Genomic DNA, 24,639 nt, shown 5'->3' with positions numbered 1-24,639 from the left:
TCCTCCACCACTACCTCCTCCTCCACCTCCTCCTCCTCTTCCTCCTGCCTGGAGTCCCTCAGTCGCAGACGGCCGAGAGCTGAGGGCGAGTCTGAGTCGGAGGCAGCGCGCGCCGGCCGGAGAGGTGGCGAGAACGCACCGAGGGTAGAGCGCAGCATCCTCCTCCTCTCTCTCCTCCGCCTCCTGCCAACATGTTGGAGCGGGAAATGAAAAGGGGAGCTTCGGGAAAGACTGAGTGCTCTTTAGTGTGAGGGGAGAGAGAGAGAGAGAGAGAGAGAGAGAGAGAGAGAGAGAGAGAGTGAGAGAGAGAGAAGTGGGAGGGAAGTGAAGGGAAAGGGGAGGGAGAGAGGGCTAAGGGGGAGGGGAGGATGAGGAAAGAAGGTGCAGCAGCAGGGAGAAGTCAGCAAGTAGAGAGAGAGAGAGAGAGAGAGAGAGAGAGAGAGAGAGAGAGAGAGAGAGAGAGAGAGAGAGAAAAAAGGAAGAAAACACTGGCATTTGTGCACTATGTGTTTTCGTAATTCTGAGAGAAAATTGATAAAACACTAATTGAGCTCAATCCCAAGAGGTGATGAGGATTTTCTGGATTACGCGCCGTGCAGCCTCGTTCCCTCGCTCCACACGGTCAGATAGAAATGTGTCTTTGTGTTTCATTTGTTGCTGTAAGACTTTGATTAAACGCGAGATAAATCAACCTTCTGGAAACCGTGCGCCAATTTTAATACCCAGCATGCCCCATTCAGACAATCTTTTGGCAAAAAATACGTAATTTTTCTCATTTTTGAACCGAACGACACAGTTTTTTGACTGAAACTCCTTCCTAACACACAAGACTTTGTTTTATTGTGATTGTTGTTGCAGATTCTGATTCTTTAGGTCCTAATCTTTCCATAAAGGTGTCTTATTGACGCTCCAGGAGGCTTTTTGGCAGAATCTGGCTCATATCATGCTGGATGTTCATAGTTACCATCAAAATATCTTTTAAAAGTGATTTTTCTTTTTTTGCAGATATACATTTTTTTCCCCAGACTTTGCTGAACAAATACATACAATAAACACAAGTATTGTAATTAATTTGTTGTTAATACGACGACTCAAACAGTGAAAAGGAGGTTTGGAGACAAAAATGGATCCACAGTTTTCAACGAGTTAAAAGTCATAACTTAATCGATTAAGCAACTCAGAGAGCAAAACAATACAGAATAAAAGTAGACAAACGCACTCACACACGGTGACGTACACGCTAAAAAGATGCACACACACACCAGCGTGATGAGAGTTGTGCTGCTTTTATGAAGATGAATAAACGATGACTCTTTAAATTCCTCTAATCCTCTTCTCCACGTGAACGACTGGATTTGAGTGCCGAGTTTAAACCGCACAAAGCAATAAATCCCCCGTTGTACACATCCATTTTCATAAAGAGTATTTTATGAGCTCATGGCGGCGCGTTTGTGTTTGTAAACTTCATTCATGTCTCTAGTGAGTGGACACTTCGTCCCTTCTCGTTGAACTACTTCCACATTTTTATTCCAAAAACAACATTTTATTGGCAGCACCTTCAAATCACTGAGTCCAAACAATAAAAGAGCTTTTGAAGGCGTCTCACCCCGAGCTGGAAACAGTGCAACACACTGGCCTTTGAGGCTCTGCAGACACACAACGTGCGTATTAAACGTTAACGATGTCGTTCTGCTCGGACTCAGGACTCGTCCTCCGCCGCTCATTAAAAAAATAAAGTACGAGTTTTACCGACGACCACGCAGCGAAGCGGTGAACTCTTCCCGGGTCTCACTTTGATTTTTAGTATTTTTTTCCCACTTTGTCGTCCAAGTTCTGATTTATTTTCCAATTTTCTGTGAATATCCAACGAGGGAAACTACATCTCTACATTATGACGCGTTGGGCTCTGTTGAAATGATGTTAACACAATGAGCAACAACTCAAAACACTTCAAAGTGTTAAAACTTGTTCTTTGATACAGAACATTTAAGTTTACAGGAAGTTCATTACAATAACTAATCCATATTAACACTTTAAAACAAACTTCAAACTTCAAAAATATATTTTTGTTTGAAAAATATGTTTTCATACTCAATTTAAATAGACATTATAACCTTTTTAACTTTATAAAACTAACTGCAAGCAACGTAGAATGCATCATAAAAGTGTTTTACTCAATAAAAACAATCTTTTAATTCCTAATCATTTGAATTAAATGTTTTAATGCAAAACACAAAAGACGACTTGATGGTTTACTTTGACATTTTGGGTAAAAAACAATAAACTAAAGCCTCGTACACCATCTGCTAAAGCAAAACAGAACTATTATCTTCCAATATTGATCATCAATTAGCATCAGCAGCTAAATAAGCATAATTAGAGGATTTCTATAGTTATATATCTGTTCTGGCTCTCCTCCCCAGTAAGTAAATAGGACCAATAAAGCCGTTTACACACATAAAGAGCTGTAAAAAACAACACTAGCCTGCAACAAACACACAATAAAGATATTAATTGTGATCTCAGAGTCTCCCGCTGTAATTGTTTTGTTATCTTTATACTCTGCATTGTCTCTGGTCTTATCTAAATCTCTTCCTCTGCTCCCGCAAACACAGACTTTCCCCCTCGGCGATCATTACAGCTCATCTGATTTATCAGTATGGGCATCTATTCTGGAGATTTTATTGCCAATTTTTGAACCGAACTCAAATGTCATAGCAGATAGCATGACTCAGCAAAAAGCTTAGAAAACATTGGATTGATTACTTCTAAGTGCAGTAGATGTTGGCGGACAGTGAGAGTGATGGCTTCGATACAGGCAGCGGTGAAAATACAAATATAAATGAAGCTCCTTTTCCCTTTTCTTCCTCATCTCCATCACATCTTCATGCCACTTCTTTCGTCTCCTCACATCTTCCCCCTTTCACATTCTTCATGTAATGAGTAGTATATGTATGGTACACGCATATTCATTAACTTCACAGGAAAACCTCCCCCAGATAAAGAGAGTAAAAACCCTTCAACAGGGAATAAAGGGAAGAACCTTCATAGAGCACCAGAGGAGGATGCTCTATCAGGATGGACAGAAGCAACAGATGTCATGTGACCTGGATGAACAGTTATTATCGTGGACGTTGCAGCCGATCGGACTGATGTTCCTCCAAGAAAACGCTGGAGTTTTATAATTGACTTGTTTTCTGATCCGCCATCTGCTTAAAAGTCTGAACAACTGAAGGAACACAAACCACTTCCTTCATGTCTCAGACATCTTTTCATTATCTGTTATTTCTCTTCAAACCTTTTATTTATATATATTTTTTAACGTAATTTATTCATCTGTTCAGTCACGTGAGGCTGATTCTTCCAGAGCGTCGGGGTTTTGATGAGTTATATCATTTTAATTTCCCTCGAAACATCGAGGCTCATGAATTCAATCCAGCGTTCAAAAGAAACCTGTAATCATATTCTGGGTTTAATAACGACGTCACAATCAGAATTTCAAAAAATAATGAATAAATAAGGTGATAACTGCCTTTACGGACACAAACGGAGGAAAAGGACGTCTCGTTTCTCCTAACACTCATTTCCTCGTTTCCTATCTCCTCGTATGGTTTCCTTGCGTCTCTTCACGCGTCCTTGGTGGGAGGGACTTAGACACAAGAGGAAAAGACGCAAGTGAAGGAAACAAGGTTGCTATTAAGACACTTTGGATGTCCCCTTCGCCTGAGGAAATTACCCACAATTCATAGCACTATGATTTTAAACACAAGCTGACCAGTAAACAAAGACGACGGCACGAGTGTTTATTAAATTTACCTAAAAACATTAACAACGGATTTAAGATGCATAAAAACAGGTGCATGATGAGGAATCAACCATTCTTTTATTTGTGTAGTTATAAAACATGGATATGTAAATAGGCAGATGTCACTAAGGCACAATATGAAATATCATTTAATTAAAATATCTTTCACAATCATCTCACATTCTTCCCTCGTGATCACAGCATGGTTATTACCGAGTGAGATAATTAAATGAAAATATGCGGCGCTGTTTTTTTTTTTTTTTACACTTCCGTGCTCAGGTTTATGAGTCAGGGTTCAAAATAGTCTGCGAGGAAGCCGGAGGTTCAGGAGATGAACGCAAACACGTCTGCACATCAGAGAGGCAGTGAAGCAGCTGGCAGGTATCGACATATTCGGAGGTTAAGTGGAGGTCAAGAAAGAAAAGGCGCATTGAGAGAGTTGTGTGTTTTATGCACATGTATGTACACACATGCACACGTTATCCCAGCAGCTCTGACAGTGATTGCTCCTCCTGACTTATTGTTATTGTTTCAAGAAAAGCTTCAAGTTGTCAATCAATCGGCCCAGAATAATATATATATATATATATATATATATATATATATATATATATATATATATATATATATATATATATATATATATATATATATATAACTCTGCTGATTATAAGTAATCAGCATGTAGTGTAAAGCTAATGAGCTAACAAAAAAATGCAGAAAATTCAGTTGCCATCACGGATCTGCTCATGAAGTCCCTCACTTCATCCGACCAAGATGTTAACAACACAATGTGTTACAGTTCTAATTGTACTTTTATTACCAATAAGCTTTAGAAGGATACTTCCTTCATTGAGAAAATCATCTGATTATCTATCTATCTATTGTTAGGGGTTCAAATGCAAGTTTTGTGACATCTAAAGTCAGTGAGTTTGCCACAAATTCTGAAATGGTTGCTTGGGGCTCTAGGCGAACAGCTGAAGCTAGCAGAGGCTAAAGCTAACTGGACCACACTGACTCTGGGGATTAGGCTGGTTAATGTAGATAAAGTCTGAGCTACGATGGTGCGAAGCTGTGGATCTAATCCACAGAGACCTGCCGAGCAAATAAACGACACTTATTACCTGTACCGCTAATAATAATAACTAAACATGTGAGACGCTGAGCAAGAGAGAGCATGAGAGGAAGAGAAGGAAGCCATTGCTAGCAGCTAAGCTAAAGTAAGGTAGCTAACGCTTAGCAGAACAAACAATGTGAAAATAAGAAGAATACAGAGAACTCAGTGAAAACTACATATACATTGATATTTACTAACGCTGTCAAGCTGAGTAGTCCCCTGTTATTTATTAAATTAAAATATGTGAAACACCAGCCCAGACCATCTTTAAAATCAGACTGGATGAACATTTATTGAACACAACACATGAGATACAATCACATATCTATTTACATTTCATTCCAATAAGCCACACTAAAATTGGAAAAAAGCATTAATACAGATCTCTCTCTCTCTCTCTCTCTCTCTCTCTCTCTCTCTCTCTCTCTCTCTCTCTCTCTCTCTCTCTCTCTCTCTCTCTCTCTCTCTCTCTCTCTCTCTCTCTCTCTCTCTCTCTCTCTCTCTCTCTCTCTCTCTCTCTCTCTCTCTCTCTCTCTCATATACTTACACATATATAACAACAATAATATGAAGACAGTTATAGAAGAAACAAACTAGACTGGACTTAAAGGAAACAGTCAGTGACGACAGCCTGTAAATGTACAGTTTATAACACACAGTTTAAAATGTGTAAAAGAAAACTCAAATAAGACCTTGACTTGTCTGTTGTGATGGAGGGACTAAACTTCATATTTAATGATTTCATCATAAAATATCTTTAGTTTTGTCTGATCAATGTAACTTCAGTCGTTCAGGAAAAGTCTGAAGAGAAACTGAACGCATATCTTTTTACAAATGACTGAACGTATAAAAGGAACTAGAGAAAGTAAAGTGCAGGTTCCTGATCACCTGTGTGCAGGTGAGTCTTGATGTCTCATCGTCTCTTTTCTCCACAAACAATAAGAGTTCAGAAGCGTTTCTGCGGCGCTGCACTACTGATTATGCTCAATATAAAGATATCAACTCCTAAATCACAGCCTGGTGACCAATCAAAGCTCAGACCTTGGACTGTTCGATGATGTAATGTTAATGAATCTGAAGGAAGATAAAGTCATAAAGCAGCTAAAAGCAACGCAGTTTAAACTGCCGACTGCAGAAAGGTTCATGTTTTCTGCTGAAAAGAGAAAAAACACAGGATTTATATTTTAAGAGGTGAATAACTAACAATCACCTCCTTCAAACTAAAGTATCTATCAGACCTGTTGCTTTGACACACAGACCTTCAGTGGCGATATCTTCACTTTTTCTGAAGCGTTAATGTATGGAAACACACACTTCTCGGTAAAAGTGCGTGTGATGGTGTGTATGTGTGTGTTAGTATCAGGATCAGAGAATGACAGCTTTCCTCTGTTCAAGTCCAGCTCCACTCTGATCCTCTGAGGCTTCTTCTGCACAACAAAATTAGAGACTGGACCTGTTGGTGAACATGTTGAGTATTTACCTTTAATTAACTGTATTCCCCATAATCCAGACCGTATGCTTCCCTTCCTCTGGACAGACTCTGCTAACACAGCCAGTAACCAGCCTCTAACGTCTCCGACCTCGACATCCCAGCTGTGAGTCCCAGAGTTAAATCCCTCAGAGCCCAGAACAGACAAGTAATGATCAAACCTCTCTGGATTATCAGGAAGCTCCTGCCTTTCTCCTCGTCTCACACTGGTCAGATCATCAGACAGGATGAGGTCTGGATAAGCAGTGTTTGGGTCCAGAATCACAGGAGTGTAGGAGACCAGGTCCTTCATCTTGTTCCAGATGTTGAACATCAGGTTGCCCAGGTGTTTGGCCTGGTCTATCAGAGCTCCTGAGAGCAGCTGTGGATCCTCCAGCAGGGGGCGCCGCTGGACTCGCTCCACTGCGGCCTTGTAGTTGTTGAGGAATGAGACGTCTTCGGCTCTCAGCTCGTCCTCTGTGGCTCTGACTGTGTCTGAAAGAGCTGCTATCTCTCTGCTCAGAGCCTCCATCTCCTCCTTCATCATCTGACTCTTCTGCTCCTCTTCCTCCCTCAGTGCAGCCATCCTGGCCTCCTCTTCCTCCTGTAGAAACTGGTGAAGCTTCTCAAACTGATCCTGAATCTTCCTCTCTGTGCGTCGGGCCTGGACCTTGATGTGTTCTGCTGCTTGATCAGACTTCACTTTGACTCGTTCAAAGACCTTTAACTTCTGCTTCAAGGGCTCCAGAGTTTCCTGAAGCTTCTTCTTGAGATATGGAGCAGCTTCATCGATGGGTTTGAATCTGTGGTCGGTGTGTTTCTCTGAGTCTCTGCAGATGACACAAACTAGCTGCTGATGGTCCAGACAGAAGAGTCTGAGTTTCTCAGAGTGCAGACTGCAGAGAGTCTCTGCAGGTCTCTGGTCTCTCTCCAGTAAGAAGGCCTCACACAGGTTCTTTAACACCAGGTTACAAGGTGGTTCTTCCTTTGAAGATCTTCTCTTACAAACTGGACACTCAAGAGTTGGTTTCGCTCTCCACCACATCTTCAGACAGTCTTTACAGAAGCTGTGGCTACATGACAGAAGAACAGGATCTCTAAAGACGTCATGACAGACCGGACAGCAGAGATCCTCCTCTGATCGGGAAGCCATGTTGTCTCTGAGTGAAGCTGAAACGCAAAAAGTACATGAGTTATGGCTCCCTCCTCCTTGACTAACTTCACTGTGTGGAGTCAAACTCACATTCAGTGTGTGACTCCTCCTTTGCTAAACGGTTCACCTGTAACACAGATGTGTGTTTCATTGCAAAGTCCAAAAGAACAGCTCTCAGACCTCGAGAAGTTACTGATTAACAGCATTTTATCTGTATTGTACGGTACATTTGAATCTTCTTTAAGCTTATAAAATATTAAAGTGTTGCAGGAACTTGAGTTCAAATGTTTGCCTTCAATAAAAAAAAAAAGCAATAATGTCGAGCAAAGTTCACACAACACCAGATGAGATTAAAGAATTGTGTTGCAGAAGCAGGAAATTTCAATGTGCAGTGAATGTAGATTTTAAGCTGCCTGTTGAAAGATCTTGTAATTATATAATAATGGATCAGGAGATGAAGGGAAAATGGTGGGCGTTGGGTTACAGGAGCGTCATCACACATTCAGGTCATGAGCTTCACTCACGGACTCTGCAGGTGTCGCAGCGAAGTGGAACGTGTCCACTGAGCAGTGGCGACCGGCCAATAGATGGCCACCCCAAAAAGATTGTCAACATTGCCAAATGCTAACTCGGGAGAATCTCTCCTCCAACACCATTTGAAAGAAGAACTTTGGAGGAGAAACTACAGGTGAAACACCTGGTCCCAGATCAACTGGACCTCTCCAAAACACAACAGACTGGCTAAAAGGGAAGCAGCTTCTGTGGAGAGACGGCTAAGCTACAAGCTAGCCGCTGGATGTAGTCGTGCTAACGCCATATTTTACTTTCCATTCTTGCTTTTTGAATCAACAGGGACCGATCCAGCATGGACCGCTACGGGGGTGAAGGACATGAAGCACTTGTTTGTGTGAAGTTTTTGGGGGCTTTTGAGTTTGGCCCTAAATGACCAGACTGACTCCTCGGAGCGCTGGAGGAGCGCCGTGATGCTGCGTTCACGCCAAACGCGACGCAAATCTTTGCGTCGCGTTTGGCGTGAACACAAAGGGGGCGTGGCTTATCTCAGTCGTTGGAACATCAAACGCCCTTGTGTTTGGGTTCATAACACCGTCCGTTAGCAGCTCGGTGAATTTCACCGACTCTTCCAGGTACGGCGAGCACATACGATAGTGTTAAATGAAGCTTATCCTTTCCTCTAACCTAAACAGAAAATCCACAAAATTGTATTTTGAATGCAATAAAAATGGATAATTTCTCACCTGATGTCATGATGACTTCATAAAATCATTTGACATGCTATCGTTGATATTAGAGCCTTTATCGTATTCTCTTTTTCTGGCTGTGTCTCCATCTCGTTTGGTATAACCTAGATCTTAAAATAGCCGTGGCTGTTGTCAGTCAGGACTGTATTTACTTTAAGCCGCTCATTAGCCGTGCACAGAAGTAAGTGGGTCTGTTCACTAACAGTATTTTCACAGTTTTCACAGGTTTTTTACAGTATTTTTTGGGTTATAAAACATCATTATCACTGAAAGAATTACGAATATCTTTTGGATTCAGGTTGAGTGTCGACTCTAAAACAAGCCACAGGTGTATCTACAGTTTGTGCCACATGCCTTTTCATACATTTAGCATCCGAGCTTCATGTTACTCTGCACGTACACACACACACACACACACACACACACACACGCTTATGACCTTCACGACTGCATTCCTCAGCCCCAAATCCCCACAGCTACGTTCATAACTCAAAGCCAAACCTCGACCTAATCATACCACTGACCTCCTGACTGACCTTTGAAGAATTCAAGACTTAACGAAATGTCATCATTACTTTCCCAAAAAACGTCCTCGCTCCAGTTATAAGGGTATTTTGTTCTTCCATAAAACACCATTTGCAAGCCCGACATCCACCTTAAATGTGCTCGAAACTGAATAGGAACAGGCGAGCGATGCAATTAAGTCGGGTTGCTTTTCTGGCTAGATTCATTTATATGATTCGGTTGAACCTTACGTATTAAATACACCTACGGTTCTGCTTTCTTCTTTGTGTTCATCCTCCTGAAACATCAGGTCTCCTTGATGAGACGGCAGTGAATCTGTGCAGCAGAAACCTAACAAGAGACTCATTGACCTTCTTGTTCGACCACAGACAAACTGCTGGTTTCCTGATATAATCAAACACATTTCTTCAGCGAAAGGTCCCCGGATGAGAAGCGAAAAGAGAAGGAGTTCCAATTTGCATGTAACATCTCAATTATATCGTGTTTGCGGTGGGAAGGATATGCACGGGGCGAGTGTTCAAACTCGGAGCAAACGGGGGAGAAAGAATCAAAGAAGCGTCACATTAGGAAGTGGAGATTTATTTTTCCCGCTGCCATCATTTCCCCCACTGCTTCTCTTTGAAAATGACTTCAATTATTAACAGCTCGTCCGTGGCGTCAGAAGGAAAAAGGCCTCGATTCACAGTTTAGAAAGTGTGACACATCCTCCTGTAACGCTGGTCCAGCTCTTTGTTCTCTAACCCGGTTCTGTCTGTCCGCTGTTAGTTTGGATTAACCCGTTAAAAACTGTGGAACCAATTTTGCCTCCAGACCTCTTTTCCCTGTTTGAGTCGTTGTAGGAACCCCAAATTAATTCCAATACTTGTGTTTATTGTATGTATTTGTTCAGCAAAGCCTTGGGAAAAAATGCATATCTGCAAAAAAATCACTTTTAAAAGATATTTTGATCATAACTATGAACGTCCAGCATGATATGAGCCAGATTCCCCAAATAAAGCCTCCTGGAGCGTCAATAAGACACCTTTATGGAAAGATTAGGACCTAAAGAATCAGAATCTGCAACAAAAATCACAATAAAACAAAGTCTTGTCCTGTTAGGAAGGAGTTTCAGTCAAAAAACTGTGTCGTTCGGTTCAAAAATGAGAAAAATTACGTATTTTATACGTCTGAATGGGTCATGCTGGGACTTAAAATTGGTTTCCACGGTTTCCAAAAGGTTAAGATAAGAGAAAATAAGATAAGATAATCCTTTATAAGTCCCTCAGTGGATAAATTACAGGATTACAGCAGCATTGCTCACAAGTAAATAAAGATTAAAAAATCAAGTAATATAAATAAACAGTACAGCAGTCATAAAACAAAACTAAAAATTAAGAATATTAAATATATGTGTTTAAATGTATTTAAATGTACTTAAATGTAATGGATATTGCACCACGAGATGAATTAAGTGATTAAAAGTGAACATAAAGAATTATAATTTAACACAATAAAGAGGAAATGTGTGAAATTTGAAAGAACTGATGGGGGAATGAGTGCACTTCATTGTCTTTGACACTCTTTGAAACGGGGAGAGGGTGATGTGACAGCGTGTGTGTGTGTGTGTGTGTGTGTGTGTGTGTGTGTGTGTGTGCTTGACAGAATGAGTACAGCTGGAGTGTGGTCATGGGACTTATCTTCCTCTTCCTCTTCCACCATCTCCTTTTTCTTTCCCCGCATGGCGTTGCACAAAGGGAGGGGCAATCAGCCGCTGCCCTTTACAGTATCTCTCTCCTCCTCTTCCTCCTCCTCCTCTTCCTCCTCCTCCTGGAGTGTAAAAAGGACAGTAAACGCTTTGGATTCAGGTGTCATTCTCTTGAAACGAAACAAGCTAAAAATAGACATTTTCTTCTTCGTGAGAAAAGACTAAGCACTGCATGCACCGAGGGACTTCAATCACTAACGTGTCTTTACTTTTCAGGACAGCGGCTGCAACAGCAATGTACGCTCACGTGTGTGTGTGTGTGTGTGTGTGTGTGTGTGTGTGTGTTTGTGTGTGTGTGGCTTTCAACATTCTTGCAGCAATGGAAAAGCATTGGCCCGAAACCCAACGTCCATTGTGTGTGGCCTCCAGAAACCTATGGTGCTTTAGATTGTAATGAAACACACACACACACACACACACACACACACACACAAATGTGTCTAAATGTACGTCATCGAGCTAATGAGTGAAGAAAGGGCTTCTGGATATGATCTGTGAAGCTGCTCTGCTGTGGCAGTCATGGCTTTGGAGAAGGTTGGATCCTTCCTCTAAAGGCATGGAGATGCTTATCAGCCTCACACATACAACATACACCTCTCACCCCTGCTTGTTACCTTGGCAACGTGTATTTATAGTATTCGACGTCGTCGCTCCATGACCGTCTCGCGACGCAAGAATCCTCAAACAGCTGCAGGAAGCCAGGTGTTTGAATGGAAGTCAACCGGATGCAACCGGAGGTCTAAACCCAATGGCGGCGCACTCGGGGAGAGGGGGGGGGGGGGCGCCAAATGTCACGAGAAAGAAAAGGCTCATTACACCTTTGTAAGGTCAAAGATGTTATGTTTAAAAGGCTTTACGGTTGTGTTTTCCATGGCGACGGTCAATGTCACGAGCCTCTTCAGGACGTCTCAAACCGAACGACCGAGAACGCTCAATCAGAGGTTTGATGTGTCTGCGCCTTCTGGCATGAAGGGAAAGAGTCCTCGTCACTTTAATGTACCTTCTCCCTCTCCCTCTCTCTTTCTCTCTCTTTCTCTCTCTTTCTAGTGTATTAACCGCACACGTGAGACGCTGCACACGAGAACGTAGAACTCTGGAAAAGTAGCGAGTCCAGATGATTGAAAAAAACAAAAAGATCAAACAAAAATGTTTTTTTTGAGAGAGCGAGATGTAGAAGAGGAAGGAAGGAAGGAAGGAAGGAAGGAAGGAAGGAAGGAGCTTCCTGCAGGAGCGGAAAGACACACAGGTGCGTTTAATTGAGTGGCTAATTAGACATATCTGCTCTAAACGCTGGCTTCTAGAGAATACAGTGGACGAGGTATATATATATATATATATATATATATATATATATATATATATATATATATATATATATATATATATATATATATATATATATATATATATATATATATATGCTGGGGGAGAAAAATTAGCAGCTCAATTGAATACACCTGTGTCTTTACACTTCCTGCTCTGTGTCATAATTTGCACCCAAAACGTTATCTGAAAACACAACTTGTGCTTTTTTTAACTGGAGAGCATTGACCAGAAACACTTTTATATGGTATGTTCATGTCTTTACAGATTTATTCTGAACCCATGCACACGTTACTTCCTCATTTGAATTTGTAAATCCATTTAAATGTAAAGCAAAGATGTCATGGAAAGGTATATATTGGAGTTAATGCAAAGGTTATGATTAAGAGCAGCCATGAATGTGCGCTGTTTGATCAACATTACCACTTACTCTAAGATCTCAATTCACGCCCCCACCTGCTGTGGCTGTGTGCCAAGTCTCACAGGCGAGGCAATAAATGGCCTGTCACCGGGATTATTCATATTTCACGCAAGTGCCAGCAATGCGACAGCTACATCACATGTGACGTATTGCGTGATTAAAATAAAATACAATAGATTAAATGGAAATAGACATAGAAGAGATGTTTGAGGAGCACGACAGCATTATCTGGCAATGCCATTTTTTCCCTTCATATCACGTTTTTTCAACCATGTGCAAGAAGCGCTCGTGGTGCAATGTTCATTTTACACCTGCGACCCGATTTATCCTGATCAAACGGACATCAAACTGACTGAGATCATTGCAGCAGAATAAAGCTTTGGACATTTTATGAAACCCTCTTTCGTGGCATTCCTCCACTAGTAAAGAGCGCGTCGCGAATAACCTCCAAAAACGCCGCTCTTACCCGATTTAAACCCACAGAAGAGCGACCGCTTGGTACAGTAATCTTGCTAAGCCGGTGGGCTTCATTGTCCAGATGTCCTCTGCAAGGAGAGTAAACTTGAGTGATGTATATTAGCGGGCGAGCTCCATTCAGTTGCATCGAGGGCTCACATCTCTTTGTGCCGGCCTTCATTCTTATCGGCCCTGTGTGGTGTAGGAGGACGCTGCTCAGACGAGCACTATTAAAGCAAATAAAGCATTTCTCTGACAGCCCGAGCGCAGACGCATGACGTAGTGCCCTGCTTTAAGCTTTTCTCTGCTTTTGTTCATGGTTGAGTGACGCTCATTGCAGGTATTAGTCAATGCATCAATGGAGTATGTTGTGTTGGCCGTCGCTAACATTTTCCAGGAAAAGAAAGGTACAGACACTAAATGCGTTGATGCATTCAGGGACCAGAATGTTCCATCGAAGAAGGAGTGGCTTTGTAATAGTAATGAAAGTATAGAGAAAACTTAAGAATATCACATTGTGGAATCAGTAATGAGCAACATGGACGGTTTCAAAGTAAAGGTTATTATCTTTTTCTATATGACATGCCAGGTTGTCAACATGGAAATTAAAGCGAATGTCAGGAGGACAGGAAGTAAGAGCCTTTCTGAATAATCATCCACGGTCTCTGCGCTTCTCAATTAATATCACGTCTGATGGACTCAAATTGACTCTTGAGTACAGTCTTCGAAGGAAATTATCATCTATTAGCAGAAACGCAGAAACCTATCCATTAAAACACTGAAGGCAAGGAAGGTTTATTCATAAGGCACCTTTTAAACAGAGGTAACTGTGTGTTGTGTAAGGTTAAGGGCCCTAAAACTTACTGAGGATTATACAATATATGTTACAGTGCCCCCAAAACAATAGAAACCAATGTATGGAAAATGTTGATATTTCTTTCATGTTTTGACACTGAGATGTTTTGGCCTTTTTAAATTTTAAAAAATTTTAAATTTTAAAATTTTAAAAATTAAAAAATTAAAAATTAATAAATTTTAAATTTATATGTACTTCTAAACTGTGTATTGTTGTTATTATAAAGCACTTTGTGACGTTAGTCAGCGAAAGGCGCTATACAAATAAAGCTTATTATTAATATTATTATTATTATTATTATTATTATGTTTTACACACTGAAATAAAGCTGGGGTCAAATTACCCCCAAAAAACACAGATGCGTACAAGATGTCTACAGGATAATGAAAACATATCATCATGTTAATTTGAGTTGTCCCCATTAAATTAGGAAAAGTCATGAAATATGAAGCAAAAAAAATGGCGTCAATTATTTATTTATAGACGTTAAACAATGAATGAGGTCAAAATGACCCCGAAGGTAAAAGGAGGGCTAAGTAAGATGTGAAAAAGTTCATGATAAATAAATGAAAAGGAACAAGCTGAATGAAATGGAGTTCAACATATACTTAAATAGATAAAAGAATGATACAGATGACATATAAAATAATCTATATACAGTGAGAAACTTAGTGAAAGGGCCACTTCAATGTGAACTTCTGCAGAAGTTGTGGTGTGACTGCTAACAGCGTGCTAACGGCAACAACAAAAAAAAGAGCGTGACAACACACTGTCACATGCGCGTGCACACAGTTTGGCACGTCCTGAAATACTGCTCACGGCTAGCTGACTGGCCTGCACGCGCAGCCGAATGTGATAATGAACACGGTGTGTAATTATAAAGCCCGGCTGTCAAGCGAGAGACGCGACAACGCGGCTGAGAAAGTCAGGCGCTAGCTCAGAAATAGCATCGCGACATCACGGCATCAAACCGTCGAATGAAGTTCAAAAGAGTGAAGTCACATTTGTTTTAATTGAACAAGAGACCTTGATAGCTTTAGCTTGTATTTAACCTTATCTGTTTAGTGATGTGTAGGTATTTAAGGAGCTAAAAGCTGAATGCTAGCTACATGCGTCTGTCATTGTTTACTAGCTAACACGTTCGTTGTAATTGCTGTTACAGAAAGTCACAGAACGTATGTTTAATTCTGCTCTCTGCGTGACCCAATCAAACTAAATTAGACCATATTATTAGTGCTTAATGTATATATATGTCAAGCAAACATACAGTCATAATGATGTTTTTACTGCTATCCTCCTAGATATTAAAAGCTGCCATCTCTTATCATCTACAGCCAGAAGTTTGATGAGAATTTACATAATATTTTTCTTTTTTTTTATCTGTTAATCTGTTGCCTTGGCGGTGAGTGAGCCGGGAGTGAAAATTAAGCAATTAAAAGTCATCCACCGCTGTCATAAGAACTCCTTTCCAGTGACACTTGAGAAAGATGTGGATCTCTGCCAGGGAAAAAATAATCATCCAGCAGTCAATTTACCTGTCACTCTCCTCCTGTCTCTCAACCCCGCGGGCTACATCCAACCCAGTTGTCAAAGTGAAATATTGCCTCAGAACTGCTTCTATTTCACACCGTGACGCCTTTAATCTCGTCGCAGACATCGCATTTCGATGAGGTCGGAGCTCGTTGTAATAAACCAATCTGAGTTGCATGTACAGTATTTTACCGCTGCTGTTTTACAACACTGGTATCGGCGTGCGAGGCCATTGCAGCTGTGCTGCTTGCTGCTGCAGATGTGTAATGCCAGCGCATCGTCTCCTCATGGCTGCCGAGCTATAAAACATGAAAATGTAATCTATGGGGGAGGATAGAGGTCACTTTAGGGCAGCTCCATACGCCGTAAACAGAACAATAAGACATTATTAAACAGGTGATTATGTACACAAGCAGCAGACACAGAGCAACATTTCTGTCACCTTTCTGACCACCTCACCTGTTACAAGTCACATATAAGTTTTGTTTTGGTCATTATTAATATTCCTCAGTCCCTTTTTGCTGCTAGATGTTCCACTGTGTTTCCCAGCCTGTTGTGTAGTGTGCCATGTGATGCTTTGTTTGTTGTTGTTTTTTTATAGATTTTCATTCACAAAAAAAAGCCGGCGAAATTACGCTGATTGACAAGAGCGGCAAGAGTGAATAAACAATTTTTTTAACATAATATTGACTCGAGCAACCTTGATAGTGCCACTACACACTCGAAGACGCATTATTTCGTCTCAAGAACCGCTATATTTAATTCCTCTAAATCTTATTTATTTTATAATCATAAATTCAAACTGCTGACTTCCGGCGTGACGGTTCAGAGAACACTCTTCAGTCTGCATCGCTTGCAGCTTATTAATAAAAGATATTGACAACTTCCTGGTAGTACCAGACATGACCAGCTGGTCACTGCATGACTTGAGGGGATGAAACGTGACTATTTTCAGCTGCTTTATTGTTTTAATAATGAATATGGAGCGCCGTGTTAATTCAGGGTATCGGCCGATTGTTGACAGCGTGAGCTGTCACTTCACAGATGCCAGCTAACATTAGCATGTCTGCCATGTTCGCTCAATTGTGTGGTTTTGTGCATCCTCGCACCCACAAGGCTGATACAATTACAGTTACGGGACTTTAGGATGCAATTTATTTTTGTCGTTCCCGGCTCGTGAAAGCTTTATTCATGCAGCACGTCTCATTCCAACAAACATGCAATGTGTTTCAATGAAGAACACAAAGCAATGTTGATATGAAGTAGACTTTTTACGAGTAAAAAATCTATATCTTTAATAATGCATTCATATGAACGTAGCCCCCTGTTGTGTATTTTTATTGTCAGGCACCAAGGACAGTTGTGTGTGTACAAGGACTCTCTGAAATGAGTGGCTCACAACACACAATTTATCACACACGCATTCCCGTATGTAATGTGTTGGCTTTATTAGGAGCTAACGGCATGCACATTAATAAAAGGAACATGTGATGAGAAATAAATGATGTCAGAGAGATCAAGAAAAATAAAATCATCATGACGACAGCAGCGATGAAAGAACTAAGAATATTTATGACAAACTTCAGCTGTTCATAAACAAACAAAAGTCCCCACTAGCTCCCCACTGTCGCCAGCTAGCGCTGCTGCTAGCGCTGCTGCTAGCTCCCTGTTAGCTCCCCAACAACCACTGAAGGTAGCGGGACCAGCCCCGGCTCGACGCCCGACTCGGGCAGAGGGGACGCGGGCAGTAGCAGCAGCAGCAGCTAGTCGGTAGCTAGCAGTAGCATTAGCTTGCTGCAGCGGGGAGCTTGCATTAGCGCTAGCTTGCTGCAGCGGGGAGCTAGCAGCAGCGTTAGATTGCTGCAGTGGGGAGCTTGCAGAAGCGTTAACTTGCTACAAGAGGGGACATGGCTTGTAACACGACTTTTAATAAGAAGAAGAAGAAGAAGAAGAAGAAGAAGAAGAAGAAGAAGAAGAAGAAGAAGAAGAAGAAGAAGAATGCTACCGCCTCAGCGTTTGCAGGCCTACGCCAACCAGTCAAGTTGCAGTCCACACCTATGCCCGTCAAAAATGTCCTCATTTTATCCTATTGGACATTTGTGGCTACTTATCCTAATTAGCACATGAATTCACATGCGTTATGGCCACATTTGTGTTTTGTGTGGCTCCGCGGTGACTTTACCCAGCAAATACAAATTTGAAGCAACCCTAGCTAGGAGAACGAGAGGCAGTCATGAGCTGACGAGCAGATGGACGAACCTGAACACAACATCCGGCGGCTACAGCGGAGTCTGGCTCAGAGGCGCGAGGCGTAATGAGCCGCGGGCATCGCTGTAACGAGGGAGGCCGCTGGAAGGATCTCCAGAGGGAAAGTAGTTTCTTAAAGCGGCGGGAGAGAAGAGAGCCCATTTTCCACAACAAGAAAAAAAAATGCACAAATGTTTTGTGTGAAGTACCTGAAGAGCGGCATTGTACGGGGTCATTAGTGATCTACGTACAAGAGAGGCTTGAATAAAGCTATTTTACCAGACAGAAAACAGAACAAGAAATCCATCAGGCCTTTTTGAGTCACAGAGGAAAAGAAAGGACACCCCAAGTGAACACAATGTGAATCCAACCGTGAATGGAGCATGAAATCAAGGAAAGTGACGATATCTAGGCCGAGGGGTCTGTGGGTTATGCTTTTGAATCCAGGAACAAATAAGGGAGACAAGACTTATGATAATTGTATCTTTAAAGAAAGACGAATGAGCACGGTTGGATGAGGACACACCGGCCCATATTTAATGGGCTCTGGTGTTAGACACATTGTACTCGCTGTACCCGGTCTGCTAACCCCTGATGTTTGGTCGTAGAGGGAAGGAGGATGGTTGGCTCAAAAAAAACAAACTCAATAGTCTGCACTGCACTAACACAAACACAAATAAATGCAGGGAACATGTTGAGGTCACAAATTGTACCCAATCAAATCACTAATTTGGGAAAAAAAAGGATCAGTGTAATAGGCCTTTATGAAATGTCCAATTTGCCGTTTTTTTTTTTGTCAACATGGTGCGTGTTGTTCAGAGAACATCACAGATGATGTTGACATCTCAGTTAGATTTCTGTGTCCACAGCACGAGGGTTGACATTTACTGGATCATGGAAAATAAAGCATGTTCTGATGAGTTAGCAGGCATGCTTCTCCTGACTTACGTCATTATTTTACTCAAGAACTCACCAGTGACACTGAACTTGTGTCAGAGAACTGTGGAGGTACTTGCTGGTCTATCAGACAGACTGTGTTAACACAGAAGAGACTATCTCACAGCGGCCAAGAGCGACTTTGTTTCCATTTCTTGACTTTCTTTGATATCATTTTTTCTTCTTTCTACTGGAAATACAAAGGCATGTCCGTCAATACCACCTCCGTTTTTATTTATTTTTAAGCTTTGTGATCTCATCATGGGTCTCTGGTGGGCTTTGTGCTGTAAATAGCATAATATAGTCGAAGAACTTCTTCCATACGTCCTTTGATCAAATGTCTCTGGAAAGACGTGGAGGGAAGAGGCCTGTCGAAGTTACTTTTCTTTTAAAAGAAACAACACTATTGTCCAAAATGTGGCCTCGACTGCTTGATGGTGAACCACAACACGCTGGACATGAGCCATGTAACAAATGCGCAGTCAAAGACAAACAAAACACCTGCTTGTTGTGGGATTCTGGGGATTTGAAAAGAGCTGTAACACAATAGCCTTATCGTCAAATGCACTTGCGCAGCACTTTGGCAAAACATAAACACATGTCTTTGTGATCAATACTAGACTCGAGTCGGACTCATCCGTTGTGGCTTCTGATCAGTGGAGTCTTTCAAACTTGTGGCGTCGCCCTGCGGCAACGGGGCGCCGCTTGTTTTCCTGTTTTGCCGACTGCACGCCGCCCGGCAGCCAGCGGCAAACACATCTCTAAATTAATGCTGACGCGGCTCCACGTCTGCTCCACGCAGAAATAAGCTTGTTTTCCACCAATTCTTTATCCACTTACCACGACGTGGAGATAACAATATTGTGCTTGTACAGCTTGAAGGGCATTCACTAAGTCTCCAAGCTAAATAAAGTGGATTGTATATTAATTGTGTGTGACTAATAATGACAATTAGATTAGATATTTCATTAATAGTCTCACGATTAAAGCAGCAAACAGGGTAAAGCACACATGAGAGACATAGTAAAAAATTAAATCAATATATATATATATATATACAATATATATATATATATATATATATATATATATATATATATATATATATATATATATATATATATATATATATATATATAAATAAACTGCCCAAAAAACAATATACGATACCGAATTATCTCACACACATACATATATATATATATATATGCACACATACGGAATAAATATAGCTATTATGAACAGTGTATTAATTAATATTGCATAGGTTAAAGTTTTTTATTTTTCAGAAAACAAATGTGGCTGCAGTCTGTAAAATCATAAGATGTTCCACTTTTAACTCTTCTCTTCCAATAATAAAGAAATGACGGCAATTATATGCGCCAACCCAATTAAACCCGTCGTGGCTTGAGGGAAGAAACCGAGGACGCAGAGAATAAAAAAACAGCATTTATTTCCCGGCGTCGGTCTGAATCCGAGTCTGAGTCCTGACATAACACTTTGGATTTAACTGACGTCTCCTTTGTCCAACCGTCAAAGGAACAATGCTGTTTGCAAACACTAATTACAGCCACGTGGCTCCGCTCGCTGTGGAGAGCTCGGGTGGACTTGAATAGGCGCAGATGCAAATGTTCCATTGTGGAGACATTGACAGCCACAGACAGCCTGGAGGTGCAACTACTGACCTTTTCTGAGGAGGACTTTATTTTTCATGCCAGTGGGATTTGGAAGAAAGGTGTTTTAAATAACTGCGTGCATCGCTCTACCTGTGAGAGCTGGACTGAGAGGTTTCTCTGCAGCATTACTGCAGTATTAGATCTTTGTTAGGGTCGTTTTCGACCCTGTTATAAAATAAGATGATTGATTGGTTGTTGTTTTTACCTGCAAATGTATATTTTGTGTTATGACTTGTTCTGCTTTTTAGTTTGTGTTTGTATTAAAGTTACACAGTAACACAAGAGATGCTGACCGAAAGCTAACACAAGAGCTGCTAACAGAAAGCTAACACAAGAGCTGCTAACAGAAAGCTAACACAAGATGTGCTAATAGAAAGATAACACAAGGGCTGCTAACAGAAAGCTAGCACAAGAGATGCTAACAGAACGCTAACACAAGAGCTGCTAACAGAAAGCTAACACAAGAGATGCTCACAGGATGCTAACAGAAAACTAACACAAGAGATGCTCACAGAAAGATAACACAAGAGATGCTAACAGAAAGCTAACACAAGAGATGCTAACACAATGCTAACACAAGAGCTGCTCACAGAAAGATAACACAAGAGCCGCTAACAGAAAGCTAACACAATATATGCTAACAGAACCCTAACACAAGAGATGCTAACAGAAAGCTAACACAAGAGATGCAAACAGAAAGCTAACACAAGAGATGCTAACAGGATGCTAACAGAAAGCTAACACAAGAGGAAGGTCAAATGGCAATTAAAGCACTTCATAGTTTAACTTTATTGATTCTTAAAGTTCTGCGTTTGTACTTCCGGTTGAATGTAATTCTCTTGGGATAAAAACGTTAGCTAACAGCTAAATGAAATGTAACTTGAATACTGTATTGATAAACATGGGAAAAGTTCTGAAAAGTTGATGTATTTGTATCTGCAGTTGCATTGAAGAGTCGACAGTAAGGTAACGTGAGCGTCTTGAACAGAGAGACGTCCTCCCGTGGAGAGAAGACACGCAAGTAAACACACACAACACACACACAACACACACACACCCTGTGTTGCAACACTTACCATGTTGCGTCGGCATCTGCTGAGCTCGTAATGGAAACTGGATTATTCATGTGCGCAGCGACGGGCCGGAGCCCGCACACGTCACACCAGCGTTTGCGTCTGCGTATCATTAAATTCAGGATCAATGCTTCCCTGCCAGTGTAATCGAGTTATTTCTCTCTCTCTCACACACACACACACACACACACACACACACGGAAGAAAGTGCCAGCTTTATAACAGCATTATGAACTGTAGCCGGAGCCAACATATCACTTCTTTTTAATCATGAACGTAGACTGGATCCAAGAAAGTGGACGGACACGGAGGCTGCATCTAATTGCCCAGTGCTTTAGTCAGCTAGTTTGAGTCAAGAAAGACTAAAGAGGTCCTCGAAAAAAATAAAACGGGACTTTTCCCCCTCTTTGGTTTTAATTGGAATAAAATGACAACTGTTCCAGCTGCAAACCCTCCGATGATTGAACTTGAGGGTCGTGTTGAAGCGCTCTCCTCCGCTTCTACATCCCTTTACAATGTGGAAAAAAAGTTAAATGGATGAGATGCACACACACACACCGAGCAGCGATCCACCAGCGCCCCCATCAGACAGCAGGAGGCATTACAACAGATGATCGAGGGCCTTAGTGCAAACAAACGAGATGTTAAGAGACTTAGACACTTTTCTGTTTTTCTGATGTGTTTTGATGCTTTGGCAATATTGTTGTTGCAACATTCGTGCCAATAAAGTTAATTGAATTGACAAGTAACTTGAAAAGTGTGTTGAAAACTAAATGCGAAAGTTCCTCTCAAACTTCAGAACGGCAGCATTATTTATACTTTACATGTCAAAAGAAAGATGACAAAAATGCACTTCTCCGCTTATGAATGGATTTAAACACACAAATGTACACACTTAACTGGAAAACGTACCTTTAAAAAACTAAAGAGAGCAGCACTATTTATACTTTACATGTCACTAAAAAGATGAAGACAAAAATGTACTTAACTCATTGCAAAACAGACACGCAAACTGGAAATGGAGTTTTAAAATGTTTATTAAAAAAATAGAAAACTTACATAAAAAAACCAAGGTATACATCTATATATATTTAGATATATATGTCAGTCAATTACACAGAACAAACCCATCCTTAACCACACACATCTGAGCTGGGGATCTGGTTTGTGGCACTATGACGCAACAACGCATCGATCGTCCTCCAGGGGGCTTTTTGAAGACGACGGGATGATGCCGACCGCTCGTGTTGAGTCCATCGTCCGTCGTATCGGTGTGCAGGGAGTCAACAATAACCACAGACGTCTTAAAAAAACAAAACCACATGACCAGCACCACGTTTTGGTTTTGCCCGCGGCTCGGCCAAAACTACAGTAATGGCGACTCTGCGACATCCCCGGCTCCAAAAGTTCCCCCTTTATGGGATTGCCGTGCACATCGTGTAGCTTTCCACGCCTCGTTTTACGAGATGTAGAAACGCCGACTATAAATACGGGAGAGGGGAAGACCTTCTGAAGTTAAAAAAATAAACGCGACACAATGTTAACAATCGATCGACTGCAGTAGGAGTCGAACAGACAACTGGAAGCTGGTTGTGAAGAAATAAAAGCCAAGTAAACCTGGCAGTGCTTATAGAAACAAAATGGAGAAAGATGACTACGTACAGGGAGGAGGAAAAAAGGGCAAATTTGGTCATTTAGGAAGGCAGTTAACCTGTTGCTTTAACAGAATCAAAAACGGAGATATAAGGCAGAAAAATGCACTTCGCTGGTAATAAAGTAGCACCAACTATTTAAGATGACACGCGTTAACACTGCTAAAAAAAAAAAAAAAAAAAAAGGTGCATTTCTCCTCTATGAGGAGGAAAAAAACAGCCAAATAAAATGTTAAATACTGTAAAAAGAAAAGGTGATATGAGTGGTGATAAGGTGATCATAATGCAATGATAAATCATGTCATTTTTGGCACATTTCTCATGTTGCTTTGCCATAGCTCCCCCTTGTGCTGGAAAGCTGCACACACAGACACACGTACACACACACACACACACACACACGGCCCTTAAATCCATATATTGCACAGATCAATGTTGTCGACAAATAATAAAAAAAAAATAAAGAGCAAACTTAATAAAAACCAAAATGTGACAAATTAAATTAAAAGCAATTATTGCACATGGAACGCAACACACATAAAAAGGTGGCAATGTACACAATACAAAAAAACAAAACATAATAGTGCCAATGTGAACAAATGAAAAGCCCTCTGGTGACAAAAACAAGAGAACAAATGACCCCACACACACACACACACACACACACACACACACACACACACACACACACACACACACACACACACACACACACACACACACACACACACACACACACACACACACACACACACACACACACACACACACACACACGAGAGAGAGAGAAACATTTGGTACATTCAGACGAGTCATCACAGTTTAAGCACTCGGGTCCAGGTCCGTTTTGTGCCGTCACACCAAACACACATCAAGTCAGCGTGGCGCTGCATAGGTAGGAAGGTGGAGCTGCGCTCCGTCCAGAGCACGACTGGTGGAGGAGAGTCCAAGCTGCAGGAACTCTGAGTCAGAACCGTCGCCGTTGGGAGGAAGTTGCATTCAGGAGGACCAGAGAAAAAAACAAAAAACAAAAAAAAAGGGTCCAGAAAGAGTCAAACCTTCAAGAGAGACCAGGTTAGATAATCGTCAGTACTATGGCACATTATGTTGCTCCGTGAAAAGCTTTCAAGTGTCTTTTTCAGTCCTTGTCTGCTGCAAAAAGTGACACTGGGGAAGAAGAGCGAGACCCAGTGCGGCGGAGTCGGTAATCCAACTCAGAGTCCGTGCTGGTGTGATGAAGGTTAGAGGACCGTCATCAGAGCGATGGGAGCGACGCGAGCAGAGCGACGCGAGCAGAGCGACGCGAGCAGAGCGACGCGAGCAGAGCGACAGACCCTCTCGGCCTCTGCTCGCTGCAGCACTCTGTGCTTTGCAGGGATCGATCATCATTTGACACCT

The 24,639-nt window shown here is 41.4% G+C and overlaps 1 protein-coding gene across 1 annotated transcript; it reads right to left on the bottom strand.

Annotated features, from left to right (window-relative positions):
- Positions 1-5,465: 5,465 nt before the first annotated feature.
- LOC137799544 (nuclear factor 7, ovary-like) lies at positions 5,466-8,486 on the bottom strand. Its single transcript, XM_068596341.1, has 2 exons — positions 7,634-8,486; positions 5,466-7,560 (listed from the first exon to the last, which is right to left on the bottom strand). The coding sequence occupies exons 1-2, from the start codon at positions 7,692-7,694 to the stop codon at positions 6,155-6,157; spliced, it is 1,467 nt and encodes a 488-aa protein (XP_068452442.1). The 5' UTR covers positions 7,695-8,486; the 3' UTR covers positions 5,466-6,154.
- Positions 8,487-24,639: the final 16,153 nt, after the last annotated feature.

The sequence above is a fragment of the Clinocottus analis genome, unplaced genomic scaffold (assembly GCF_023055335.1).
Source record: "Clinocottus analis isolate CAN_PGR_092001 unplaced genomic scaffold, fCliAna1.0.p SCAF_36, whole genome shotgun sequence".
Lineage (NCBI taxonomy): Eukaryota > Metazoa > Chordata > Actinopteri > Perciformes > Cottidae > Clinocottus > Clinocottus analis.
Note: the sequence above shows the minus strand (reverse complement) of the source record. Positions and strands in the feature narration are given on the sequence as shown.